This window comes from Eptesicus fuscus, chromosome 6 (assembly GCF_027574615.1).
Source record: "Eptesicus fuscus isolate TK198812 chromosome 6, DD_ASM_mEF_20220401, whole genome shotgun sequence".
In the NCBI taxonomy this organism is placed as follows: Eukaryota; Metazoa; Chordata; class Mammalia; order Chiroptera; family Vespertilionidae; genus Eptesicus; species Eptesicus fuscus.
This window is the reverse complement of record NC_072478.1, coordinates 55,213,100-55,226,921: the sequence shown is the minus strand read 5'-3', so window position 1 is coordinate 55,226,921 and position 13,822 is coordinate 55,213,100. Positions and strand designations below refer to the sequence as shown.

The 13,822-nt window shown below is 44.1% G+C and overlaps 1 protein-coding gene across 2 annotated transcripts in view; it reads right to left on the bottom strand.

Annotated features, from left to right (window-relative positions):
- The window catches only part of SLC10A7 (solute carrier family 10 member 7), a 196,096-nt gene extending 194,285 nt beyond the window's left edge, over positions 1–1,811 (bottom strand). For both annotated transcript variants that reach the window (XM_008143906.3, XM_028151396.2), the window contains exon 1: positions 1,408–1,811. In XM_008143906.3, the coding sequence (XP_008142128.1) occupies positions 1,408–1,507 (100 nt within the window). In that variant the 5' untranslated portion in view covers positions 1,508–1,811. The remainder of the gene's footprint in view (positions 1–1,407) is intronic.
- Positions 1,812–13,822: the final 12,011 nt, after the last annotated feature.

Here is a 13,822-nt window from a genome sequence, read left to right as displayed (position 1 = left end):
AGGGGGAGTCCTAGTCCCCAGTCCTTGCACTTCCCTAGCTAACTCATCCTAGGGTCAGTCACCTGATCTCAGGCCTCAGGATCTTCAACTGTGAAAGTAGCCTGTTGGCTTAAAATACTTTAAAGATCTGTTTGAGCTCTTAACATCCTACTCTTTTTAAATTAAACAAAGAAATGCATTATCCTAGATGGATGGCATGAGGACTAGTGAAAATGGGAAACGACATTTGTAACATAAAGAAGTTTCAATCCCCACAATCTTTGTTCAAGTCCTTCCTTTTAAATGTTCCCTGAAGCGACTTCTCAGTGAAGGTATAGAAGGGAGAGGGTAGAAGGAACCACTGTCCTCCTGAGAGATCATATTACCCCCCCCCCAGGCACCCCCTATCATGTTTTAACAAGGAGCAAATAACTCCAAATACCCTCCTGAGCACTTCCCACCATAAAAAGATTGCCTGCGCTCACTTCTCTCCTTATCTGTCCCTGTCGTATGACAGATGTATGAAACCTGTCAATTAGCCTGGAAACTGACAAACAAGGTCAAAAAAGACAGTACATGGAAGAAATTCAATTCATGCTTATGAAAAGTAGGACATGATTGGGGCGGGGGGAGGGGGGGACGGTTAAGGGCCATAAAAGGCTAATGATGTCTCCAGTCCTGTCCACCCATGCCTCCCCCCCGCCCCCCACATGACAAGGCTCCCACTATTCGGGATCTGAGGGTGATGTCAGCCCGCCCACCTTTCCTTGCCAAAACACACACTACAGAGCCCAACACAGCCTGCGTCTGTGAGACCACCGCTGGGTGCAGCCACCCCGCCGGCCCGCAGCACGCGGAAGTGGCGTCCCGTCAGGAAAGTGTGCGACGTGTCACTCAGCCGGGGAGCAGCCGGGGAGCAGCCACGCTGCACAGCATCCCTCCCGCATGTGGGCCACAACGTCTGAGCTGCAGGAGGAAGGGGTGTCCCTGCCTCTTTCTCTTCCCCTACTTTTTTTTTTTTTTTAAGGGGGGGAGGGGGTTGGAAATGGACAAGGTCATGGTGCCCACTCCAAGACAGACAAGGAACTCCTGGCACCCCAGCGTCCGTGGGATAGGATGCTGCTCTGGAGGGAAGAGAAGTTTCATTCCAGTCTCGGCCCCCTCACTCCTGGACACGGAGGAGACTCGCTGACCGTTCGCGGAAAAGGGAACCCGCGTTCCAAGTCGCTCGCCCCATTCTGCATGGCAAATCCCCTCTGGGGTCGGCAAACTGAAAACGTCAGCCCAAGGGCCAAAGGGCCAAAGGACACCCTGGGCGGGTCAGTGCCCCAGGGAGAGGCAGACACTCCCCCCAAAGACCGTCTCTCCCCTCCGGTCCGAGACTCGCCCGTGAGTTCCGAAGTGGAGCGTGCGGCGGCGCAGACTTACCCCCGTCCACCCCGATGGACGGCTCCAGCTTCGCTCCGGCGATCGCCAGCACTATTCCAACCATGAACCATTCTTTCCTCATTCTCTCCAGCAGCCTCATGTTGGTGAGGATGGGCGGGTTTTGTTTATTTGTTTGCCTCTTCTCCTTTTTGAGCGGAGACCGCTGAATCCCGGGGGCGTCCGCGCACTTTCCACAGTCCCTCTTAGCATGCAGCAGAGCAAGTCAAATTGCTACTTGTAAACGGAAGACCTGGGGGTTGCACGGGCGGCTTCGAGGAGGGCTGGGAGTAGTAGTATCCAGTGACAGGGAAGCCTCACTGAGCGCCGCCATCACTACCACGCGCCTCCGGATAGACGCGCACCGGCCGGAGCCGCTCAGGCCGCCTCTCCCAGGCGCGAAGGCTCTGAAGCGCACCTTTGGGCCAGGCTGGCCGGCGCGGGCCGGCCGGGAAAAGAGGCTGGCCGCCGGGTGGGGCTGACAGACTCGCCACTTCCAAGACCTGCGGAACCTTAGGAATGACTGGGGCGGGGAGAGCCGGAAGGCGCCACAGCCACCTAAGCCTTATCGAGGGTCCCTCTCCAACAAACCTATAGGCACAGGCAGCCGCCAGCGCCCCTGGAACACATCTACGGAGAGGTTCTCTTTTGCTTCGCCACGAGACTGTGGGAAGGGCCATCGTGGGCTTGATCAGAAATTTCTCTGTCAGCATCTGCGGCGGGGTGCAACCGGTTTTTTTTGGAGGCGCGCTTATTCGGAGTATTACGACGCTTCCCCGACGCCGGCGCTGACGTGTGCGCAGGGGGCGGGGCCACTCGGTCTCCAGTGCCCCGCCGGATCCGGGAGTCAGACGCGCTCCCCGAGCGGCGCGGAAAAGCCGCTTCCTTGGGGGCGTGGCGGCGCGGGGAGGCTTCAGCCGCGCGGGTGGGTAGAAAATTGGGCGCCCAGCCGATGCCCAACTTCGCTGGATCCCGTCCTTCCGGCGTCCGTCCGTCTGCCCGGAGCCCCCTTGCCTACACCTGCCGAGAGTGGGAGGGCTGCCAGGGGTGGGGACCAAGTCTCTAGGGAAACCGGACAACCAGGGAGGAGGGTCAGGGACCCCAAGGCAGAGAGGTGAAGGGCCGGCCGAGTAGAGAGTGGGGGTGTGTATGTGGTTGGCGGGGGAGTGGGGGGGGCTAACTTCCATCGCCCCACGTGCTACAGTCTGTCCCCCAGTTTCTACCTTCAGGTGTTTTCTGGCAGCCAAGTGACATTGATAGTTTCATGGACGACTGCCTACCATAGACCCTGCTGGACCATCAACGCCTCCCCCTTATGCACCCAAACAAAGAAATAAAATACTGTGTGACGTTTTGGAAATAGTCTGGTCTCTAATGGTTCAGTGGTTAACTACGGAACTTAACGTTTGGAAGGGACTTCGGGGATGGTTCAGTGATGCCAGATTTTAATTCTGAATGTATTCAAAGATTGAAAGAGACTCATCCCGTATTTCCCTAAAGTAATTTATCTTGATAACATGACTTGCTGTCCAGAAACTAAGCCGGCTTAGGGGTTGTGCCAGCAGTTGAAGGTTGCACAGCATGCAGCGTCATCTAATTATACATCAGGCAGAATAACAAAAAGTGAGCCTCAAGATAAAAAGAACTTAACATTAAATAATCTAAAAAGAGAAAGCACAGGAGGTGTGATAAAGTCTGATGTTAATTATTAGGCAGGCACAAGGTAAGTGGGCATACATGAAAGATAGTTTACAACACAATTATTTTCTTAGAGTAATTTCTTACTAGGTTAAAGAGTCATGTATCTCAGTCATTGAAGGCATGCCCTTATATTAAAAGATCATTAAACATTATGCTTACAGAAATTGAGCCAGTTTAACTTTATGACTGTTCACAAATTCTTGTTTACCAAGAACTCTTTGATCTGTGTAGAGCGGAATCTAGCTCATGAAAGGGTTTTTTATTTGTTTGTTTCGTTTTTAATGGTTACTTAAAGGAAAAGAATCCGGTACAGTGTGAATTTTGTTATGTTAAGGCTCGGATTGATTTCCCATAGCTGCTGTAACAAGTACCTGTAACTGGCTAGGAAATCACAGAACTCTGTTCTCTCATATCCTGAAAGCCAGAAGTCCAAAATCAAGGTGTTGGCCAGGCTGCACGTCCTCTGGAGACTCTAGGCAGAGACTCCCTTCTTGCCTCTTCCAGCTTCTGGTGATGGCATTACTTAGCTTCCTTGGCTTATGGCCACATCACTCCAATCTCTGCCTCTGTCTTCATATTGCCTCCTCTTCTGTCTGTGTCTTCTCATTTTCTGTGTGTCTCATAAAGACATTTGTCATTGGATTTAGGGCCCACCCAGTTAAGCCAGAATTATCTCATTTTAAGATCCTTGATTAATCTGCAAATACCCTTTTTTTTTCAAATTCATTGAGTATTGTTCCCCAAATAATTATGTCTACCTGGAACCTCAGAATGTGACCTTATTTGGGAAGTGAGTCCTGCAGATGTAATTAGTTAAGAGGAAGTCATGCTGGATTAAGATGGGTCCTAAAGGCAATGGTTCGTTTCCTTTTAAGAAGGTCATGCACACAAAGACTCACAAGAGACAGAAGAGGCAAAAGTCATGTGAAGATGGAAGCAGAGATTGGAGTGATGTGTCTGCAAGCCAAGGATTCACCTTGGAAACAACCGCCAGAAGCTGGGAGAGGCATGGAACAGATTTTCCCTCTGGGCCTCGAAAAGGAGCCAACCCTTCGGACACCTGGATTTCAGAGTTTTGGCCTCCTGAAGTGTGGGATAATAAATGTCCTTTTAAGCCATCCAGCTTGTGGTACTTTGTAAAGGCCACCCTAGGGAACTTACACAGTGTCACTCACAGATTCCAGAGATTTTCTGTGCACCTGTCTTTGGTGTGCCCACCATTCAACCCACTGCGAGGCCCTTTCAGCCTTCTCTTTTTTCCATTGCTCTCTTTAATTCTATCACTTCTTTCTCACTCATTTTTTTTTTCCCTGTCATTTTTTCTTTGCCTGGCCTCTGCACCTCAATTGTTCTTTTTGTTACCCATGCCATTGCACCTGAAATCATGCCAACCAAATGGTATAAAGCTAAAGCATGCTTCTCTAAAAGACACATGATACACATTCTTTAATAAATATGGTATTTTGTTTATTGAACAAATATTTAATGTGACTCCACTAAGTGCCAGGCGTGGCTCAATGCTGCTCATTCAGTTGTGGACCAAAAAAGACACAAAACCTTGCCCTCCAGAGCTTATAGTCTTGTAGAGGGGACAGATATCAACAAATATATAATTACAAATTGAGATAGAAAAAGAACAGGATGTTACAAATCATCTAGATGGGGAGGGACTCCCTGAGATCTACAGGATGCCAGGCAGGTGGGAGAAAGTCATTGCTCAGCAAAGAAGAGCTTGACACCATGGAATTCAAAGACCAGGGTAGCTAGACTAGCTAGTGAAGGGACAGGGATGTGGGAAGGGTGGAGAGCTAGGCAGGGTACAGATGTGTGTGACTTCTCATGTTGTGGTAAATGACTTGGAGTTTACTAACAGAAGCATGTTAAACCAGCTAGTGATGGCATGTCTCGTTTTTCTGGAGAGATTACTTTAGAAGCAGAGGGACAAATAGTCCAGACAGGAGTTCTAAGTCAATGGAGCAGGAAAAGGCAATTCGTGTAAGAACTGTTAAACAGAAAGAATTTTAAAAAATGATGGTCATCTTTAGAGCAATGGTGAACCAGTCTGAAATGACTTCCAAAATCTGTCCGATAGATGCCAGTGCCATCCGCTCAGCCAGGGAGTCTTTACAAAGTAGATTTGGGCACGAGATTACAAATTCAGTTTGTGTCTTGTGTTCAAGGCCAGTGGGGATTGTCACTAGAGATGTCCAGAAGGCAGGTGGAATGGAGGCTTGAGCTCATGAGAACGGAGTTGCTGTAGCTCTGGGGTTCTTCAACAACAGATTAGGGAAACTATAGGCATCAATGTAGCAAATATTTTCTTTTAATCTGTGTTACACTGGCTACTCAGTCTCTTTGAATGTGACTCAATACTTACAATATTTACGAATGCTTACTATGTGCCAAGAACACAGTGCACCTTATGATTGCTCTCATGGGCTTTATGTTTAACAAGATGGTGGTGGGAGTTCTCTCTCGTGAGGCTGTTGAAAAGAGTCCATGGGCCAGTGCATGTGCATTGCCTTGCCTGGAACAAATGCTCAGTTATTTACTCAACAAATTATATTGAGCTCCTACTTCGTGCTGGACATTCTTCTAGATACTGGAGTTACAGGGAACAGTGAGAGACAAGATCAGCTTTCCTTGGGTAGTACCATAATGGCATAAAAAGAAAAGTAGCAAGTAGTGATAAGTGTTACGATAAAAGTAAAACAGGCCACATGATAAAGTAACAAGGAGGCTATGTGAGTGGTGCAGGAAGTCTTTCTAAAGGGGCGCAATTTAAGCAGAGACGCCATTGGAACCCCTGATGGGGGAAATGTCCATGATGCTAATATCTTAGAGATGAGCACTTTAGGCAGAGGGAACAACTGGTGAGCAACCCGCTCCAAGGTGGGAATGATCCTGGCATTTGTATTAGTTTCCTGTTGCTGCTGTAACAAATGACTTCCGCTTCGTGGCTTAAAACAATACAAATTAATTCTCCTACAGTTATGCGGCTCAGAAGTCCAAAATGGATCTCACCAGGCTAAAAACATGTCAGCAGGTCTGCCTTACTTTCTAGGTTTCTAGAGGAATTCTATTTCCTTTCCTTTTCCTGCTTCTTGGGGCTGCCTGCATTTCTTGGTTTTCTGCTCCCTTCATCTTCCAAGCCAGCAATAGCCCAGAAATCCTACCTAATAAAAGGTAATATGCAAATAACCATCACTCCGCTATGCCCACGATTGGGCCGACGGCAGGCTGGGGGCAGGACTTGGGGTGGCCAATTGGGCTGACAGGATGAGCGGGGGGTGGGGACTCATGAGTCCCCCCCTTCTCCCCTGTTCCTCCCACAGGCCCCAACAGCCGGCACTGCGGGAGGACCGATGGAGCCGGCGGAAGGCGCTGGTGGCGGAACTCGGGGTGGCCGATTGTGTGGCTACCGGCACCAGTTTTCCGCCAGCAGCAGTTTTCCTCTGGCCACCCGCCGATCAGAGCGCCTCCCGATCGGAGTTCCTCTCAGGGTAGCTGATCGTGCTGGCTGATCGTGCTGGAGGGAGGCGCTCTGATTGGTGGGTGGCCAGAGGAAAACTGCTGCTGGCGGAAAACTGGTGCCAGCAGCCAGGTGAAGGAAGGTCTATTGCACGAAACTTCGTGCAACGGGCTTCTAGTATTTAATATATTCCCACATGGTGACTGGACACAGTAGAGTCTGTGCTTATGAGAGAGTCTCCCTGAGTTTGATCAGCTCTGGGATGTCGTCAGGGCAACTGCCCCTGAAGGGTAGTGAACCCACCACAGTAAGTATCTTCTTAGTCACCAGCAAGGTGGTCTGATTCTGGTAACTCCCCAATTGTAGTTGGCCATTCAAACCCCAATAAGTATTATTTTACAGATGTGAAAATGAAGAAAGATCAAGTAAGTTTTCCCCATGGCCGGTAAGTGGCAGAACCAGGCTGCAAACCTGGGTAAGCTAGACCTCAGGAGCCCAGGCAGCTGAACCCTGGGTGCTGTCCCATAGTGATTAAAAGTTTATATCCAAGCATCCAGCTCCTCAAGTTAAAACCCTAACTCTACTACTTATTGCAATGCCCATGTGACTCTGGAAAGTCACTTGACATAGTCTCAGTTTTCACATCTGAAACAGGGAATACCTCTTATGGGCTGTTAGGATGATGAGTAAACGTATCAGAAACATAACCAGTGTCAAAGATATTGTGATATTGCCTCCCCAATATCTTGACCCACATAATATCTCACATCTTTTACGAAAGCTTTTCCTGCTCCCTTGTTGTAGTGACCATAAAGTTATGTGTGTACATACTTTACTACGACTAGATTGGAAGCTTCTCAAGACTAAGAATTGGCCCTAGCTGGTTTGGCTCAGTGGACAGAGCGTTGGCCTGTGGACTGAAGGGCCCCGGGTTCAATTCCAGCCAAGGGCACATGCCCAGGTTGTGGGCTTGATCCCAAGTAGGGGGCGTGCAGGAGGCAGCCAATCAATGATTCTCTCTCATCATTAATGTTTCTCTCTTTCCCTCTCCCTTTCTGAAATCAATAAAAATATATATATATTTTAAAAGACTAAGAATTGTGGGTGTTTTCATTACCATCATTCACACCAGCTAATAATATTTGATAAATGTTTGTTGACTTGAATAGTTGATGTAGAATCAGCGTTACAATGTAGAAAGAAAAAAACAGCAAAATCTATCTTACGGTAGGTGATACAAAAGGTGTGTTTTATGATTCTTTAACTGTCCTCAGGTCTGGATAGCTGCAGGGTATCCTAGAAGAAGGTGACCATTGCAATGTAATAGGTGTCACAGGATGGAAGTGAGATGGCAGTAGATGGATGCTACAGTGGACCGGGAGTCCGAAAAATCTGTGTTCTAGCCATGACCCTGTTCTCATTAGCTGAGACCTCCAAGTGATAAAGTAACAAGTTTCTTTACCAACTCAAAGGACTCACGTAATAAATAAACCTGGTCTGTTTATACATTCAGGTTTCTCCTTACCACCTAATCGGGACCTGAATGGTAAACCTAGAATGATCATGTATGGTTAAGATGTGAGGGCATTAGGATCACTTATTGATTTAGTCATGTATTCAAATAATTCAACAAATATTAAACTGCTTTCAAATTTCGGCAGTTTTATTTACTAGCCATTTACTTTGGGCAAGTAACATAACCTCTCTGTGATTTGGTTAAAAAGTGCCTCATGGAGATATGTCCCAAAAGTGCCTATGTAAAGTATTTAGATTGGCAAGGAGAACATGCTTAAAAATGGATGGTGGTGATGGGAATTATTGTTGGTAATGTTTGTTCAGTTGTTCTGTGTCAGAAGTTAAAATATTCCTGGATCAGTTTATTGTCTCCATTTTATATCATGCTGTCAAATCATTTGTTTGGTAGCACATACCCTGAGTGTCAACACAGCCAAACCGTATGTTTTGGGTCATATATGCATGAGTGTTTAGTGTTGACACAGCATAAATATCTCTCATGATGATATGAGTATGGTCTTGAGTTACAAAGTCCATACCAGGCACATGAGTCTCTGAACCTAATAAATGTCTGATAACATGAAGTGAGTGATAAATGAAAAACAAGTGAAGAATTTAAAATTTAGTCTCCATTAATTCTTGGGTTTAAAATCAAACAAGTAGTTGCTTCCATGTGTTTTAAGTTAGCTGCTTATGCTGTAATAATTTACCTAAACCTCAGCAACACTTTGTGTCCTTGTGATGCTGCTAATTAAATCCATTCCCACATCTTCCATCCAGAATTTCTTAAGTCTTAGCCTGGGTTTAAAAGGAGATTGGAAGTTCAGGACTCCATTCAGATAACTTAAATAAAAGGCTACCTGGCGATGCATAGAAATAATTTAGGTGGTAGTGTTTGGTTTAAATTATTTATTACTGGTGGATAATTTGTGAAAATTATATAGGGCATAGTGATATTATTTATATTCTTTTTTTTTCAGAAGTTAAGTAAGTCATCACATTCTTTTTCATCACTTGAAACAATTACAAATTAAATGAAAAGACCCATAAGTACATAATCATTGACATGCCATGTAATCTTTGAACTAGCATATTTAAGAACAACTGTTTTGATCAGAGAATGTTTTTTATACTAGTGGATATTGCTAGCTCTAAAATGTTACCATGAAAGGAAATGCTGACTTATTCTAAATAGAGCAAAGATAAAGATATATAGTGGCCTTGCCAATTACAATGGTATCCCACCAATAAACACATAATTTGTAAACATATTGTAGCTAGCTAGCTAATTTCCCAAATAAATATCTGGTAGTCTGTTTCTCTCCGTGCTGCTAAAATGCTTTACGGAGATAGAGTACTACTTTCTGCTTTGATATTGGTTCTCTAGAACAACTCACACACTAATATTAAATAGTTATGAAAATTCCAACTCAAATAAAAGAGGCCATGCCTCACAGTGGATTAGGAAATATAACCACTCCCCTTTTCTCTGCACAGGAATTTAGGCACTTAGCTTCTACTGTATTTGTGTTAATGAGAGTTATGCATGTAGATTCCCTCCATTCAAATGCGATTATTCCCTCTTCACATTGATAGCAACTGGGTTTGTCAGCAGGGAAGTAATGCTACTTTCTTTAACCCATAGTGGGTGAACGTGTCTCTTTGCAGAAGGCCTTATGCTCCCATGGTTTGTGGAAACTCTCCATCTAATAGTTTCTCAGTCTCTTGAGTGGAAATCTGTCTCAGGAAATTAAGGGCAAAGAGGAGAGTAGACAGCAGTGGATGATAAGCTATTGGGAGGCACAGTAAATAATGGAGGGAAATGCAGCCCGAGAGAGAGGGATCATTTAAGGCTATTAGATGACAAATCCACTTCAATGCAGTTATTACACCTGTAAATATAGAAAAATGATAATGTTGACAACTCTTCATCACACAATCTGTCTCATTAATAAATGATGAAGGGTGGAAAGAGTAAAAGAAATAAGGCCAGCTCTGTGCATAACAATATCACAGAAGCGCTGGGAAAAACTAGCTAAGCTAAAACAAAGACGGAACATGGCTCCATTAATGAAGAATGACTGAGGTGAAAAGGGAAGATTCAAAGGCATGTACATGTAGAAAACAGTATGGATAATACAGGGCTTTTTTGTTTAAGATAAATTATATAACTTTACCTTACATTATCGGGGAAAAATCAGTATATAATACTTACCTGTGTAATTTTGTTTTTAATGTTGGTTTCCAGGGAAAAGATAGCTGCCTGCGTCCCTCTAGGGCAAGTCAAAGGTCATTGACAGGGTGGCTGCCCACCTCACAATCCTGAGAGAAATGAAAAACACATTAAAAGTCTGCAGAAGGCATTTTTATCTCCTCCTGGAAAAGTATCTATAGCTCTATCTCCAATTGTCTTCTAAGAGGGGGCATCAACTGGAGATCTAAGTCCAACTTAAGAAGAACAAAGATCTGAAAGACATTGGGGGAGCTTTAAGTCTCTGTGATTAGGGGACCTGTATACATTAAACTAGGTTCACGGAGCTCCCAAAAGCTACATGCTTCAAAGAATAGACTTGATTGATTAATTGATTGATTGGGCCGTGTAATTGGAATGGCCATTTTCTCCTTTTCTTCTTAGTAATAGAACTCATGATTCTAGCTGAGCACATAGCAGCCAAATACAGTTACAGCTTCCTTTGCAGCTAGTAAATGAGCATGTGATTAAGTTCCAGGAATGGATTCTAATGGGAAGTGCCTGATTTCTAGGAAGACCCTTAAAGGAAGGAGACAGTCACCTCTTTATACCCTTCTTCTTCTTGCTAGCTCGTATACAGATATAAAGGCTTAAATCCCAGCAGCCATCTTCCACCAAGACAGGCAGAACATCCCGGAGTTACCTTACTAGCTCTGGATGACCTCCCTCTAGAGTGTGTGTACATAACAGAGAAGCAAACTTCTATCTTGGATATCACTATTACTTTGAGTTTTCTATTACTTGTAGCCAAACCTAATCTTAATATGCTATGCATTTTTGAAAAGTAGAAAGTAAGCAGTAATCTCTTGATCTAAAGAGTGATTAAAAAAAAAAAGAAGTGAACTGACTAATACCTAATTGATTGCTTTAATTCATACAATCTTCTGAACTTACACAGTGCAAATGAAATTATAGATTATGTTGTTTTGTTTTTCTTTTTCTACACAATTTATTGTGAGGTTATCAATGTCAAATAAAATATTACTTTTCATCATTTTCTTCTACTCTGTCTTCTTGAACAATTCATTTTTCCTTCCAAAATGTTGCATGCAATAGTTGAGACCAGGAAGAATTTCTAACCACAGCTAAGGACCTGAACATTCATCTGAACATTCATATGCTAGTTACATGCAGCTGTCGTCCTGGTGGTCTTTTTACAGCTATCCTCTATGACAAGTTCTTGGAAAACTCTTATCACAATGACCTTCACATATCTTCAGAACTCATAGGCTTTGTTGCACCTCAAAGGCTCCATCACTGCCTGGAGGCCATGCACCTTCCTGCTGGGCAGTTTCAGTGATAAGATTAATGGTTAAGTAGAAAACAAAGACTGAAGTTTGCTGTTATGATTGGCCTACCTTTCTGGGTAAATTCAATCCGTGTATATTTGAAGAAAGACATTCTAACCTGGCAGCCAGAAACTGTATCTGAAGACATGTTAGAGCCGTACCATCCAGGCACTTGTAAATACTAATTTTGAATAACCTGCATCTCCTACCATCAATCATGAGGTTGTCTCATGAATTCCTAACTGACCCTGGGATAGAAACACTTGAACATCAAGGAAGGAAACAAGTACCATTATCATTCTCAGAAAGAAGTGTTAACGTTCTTCTTCTCCTTCAAGGGCTGTTGCAATTGTGTTCCCCTAGAAGGAGAAAAAATTGAGTAACTGGACCAATGGCATTTCCTAATCTATACAGTTGATCAAAGCAGAGCTCTTAACTTCACATCTCCAAATTACTAGCCTGCTATTTGTCCTGTACCAGAGGTGAGCTAACTAAAGTCCTTGTTCTTGTAAATGAAAACACATTCTATTTTTTTAAGTAGAGTTTTATTGAAACCTAGCCACAGCTATGCCCTTTTGTTTAGTACTACTGATGGCTGTTTTTACTGTAACAGTAGAGCTGAGTAGTTGCAACTATGATCACATCACCCAGCGAAGCCAAGAATATTTATTTTCTGGCCCATTACAGAAGTTTGCCTCTGCAAAAAATAAAAATAAAAATAAAATGGTTTGCTGCCCCCTCTCAATGTATCCTATACTACCTCAGTTAAGTAAAAGGTAAGGTTCTTAAGCTTCCTTTTTTGCTTAAGCTTTCCTTTATTAACCTAAAATAACTCCCCAGATTTGTCACTAGGTGCAACTTGCTGTTTTGCTAGGGCATGAGTGGCAATTTATTATTAAACTAGAGGCCCGATGCATGAAATTCATGCAAGGAGCTCAGCTCTCACAGCCCCGGCTTTGTCCAGAAGGTCGTCTGAAAGGCCATTCGGCTGTCCAGTGTAATTAGCATATTATCCTTTTATTATTATAGATCCCATTTGCAAATTTGCCTACATCAATCCAAAAAAAGCAGCACTTTCCTGAAAATGCAACATCAAGGCCTGAAGCCAAAACAATATATTAGTGGAACTTAGTACCTGCATCTTGAAAGTTATGTCCTCGACACAATTTTTGTTTCTTTCTGGAATGTAGGGGAAATGTGGAGGAAATGAAACCAACAAAAGGTCAAAGACACACACACAGAAAAATAGATTTAGCAGACAGATATATGGCTTAGTGAAATAAGAAAAGTTAAAGAGAGTAAGGACAATTTTAAAACAACGTAGAGGAAAGACAGTGTGAAAAGATGTATCCAGGGAGGCAGAAGTAACTCAGATAAGGTGAACAGTTAGACTTTCCAGGTCAGGTTACCCATTTTCAGTTGAAAGTGATCCACATTTCCACCAGGAGCACATAATCAAAAATTATTGTTAGAGAATCTATCTAATAATAGGGTAATATGCAAATTGGTCAGGACGCTGCTGTCACAGTAACGACCAATCAGCAGGCTGCGCACACAGCAGGCACAGGTGGGCAGGGGACATGCAGTGTCGCGGGACAGGGGCGGAGCTGTGGTGGGGCTCCAACCTACCTCTTTGGGGCAATCCACTGGGTGGGTGGGTGGGTGGGGCCTACCTCTTTGGGGCAATGGATCACGGGGCTCCTGCACTGTGACAGGGCACAGGCCAGGCTAGGGTACCCCCATCCCCCACCCTGAGTGCACAAATTTTGTGCACTGGGCCACTAGTCAATTATATTTGGATGTATCTGTTTGGAATTTTAGAAATTTAAAAGTGAAGGTGAACTTCAAAATAATTCTAGTACAACATACCCATTATAACAACAAGAGCCAATTGTGCCCTCCTAAAAATCCCATGCTGCATTGTGGCAGAGCTGGGACACGCACACCCCATGGGGGCCTACCCTTCCAGAAGACTTGTTTTAGTGGTGAATATTATTAAATACAAAACTCAGTTTTGAGAAAGAAAGTATGAAATTTTTAGAGATTTAGAGTTGTCTGAAACAATTGGAAGATAAGCCTTTAGTTCATTTGAAAGATAAAGTCAATTTTTTTTAAAAAAAAAGTCAGTTCTTAAGTTTACATAGGTTAGTTGCAAAATGAATGTAATGAAACAGTACTTGGATAACCGAG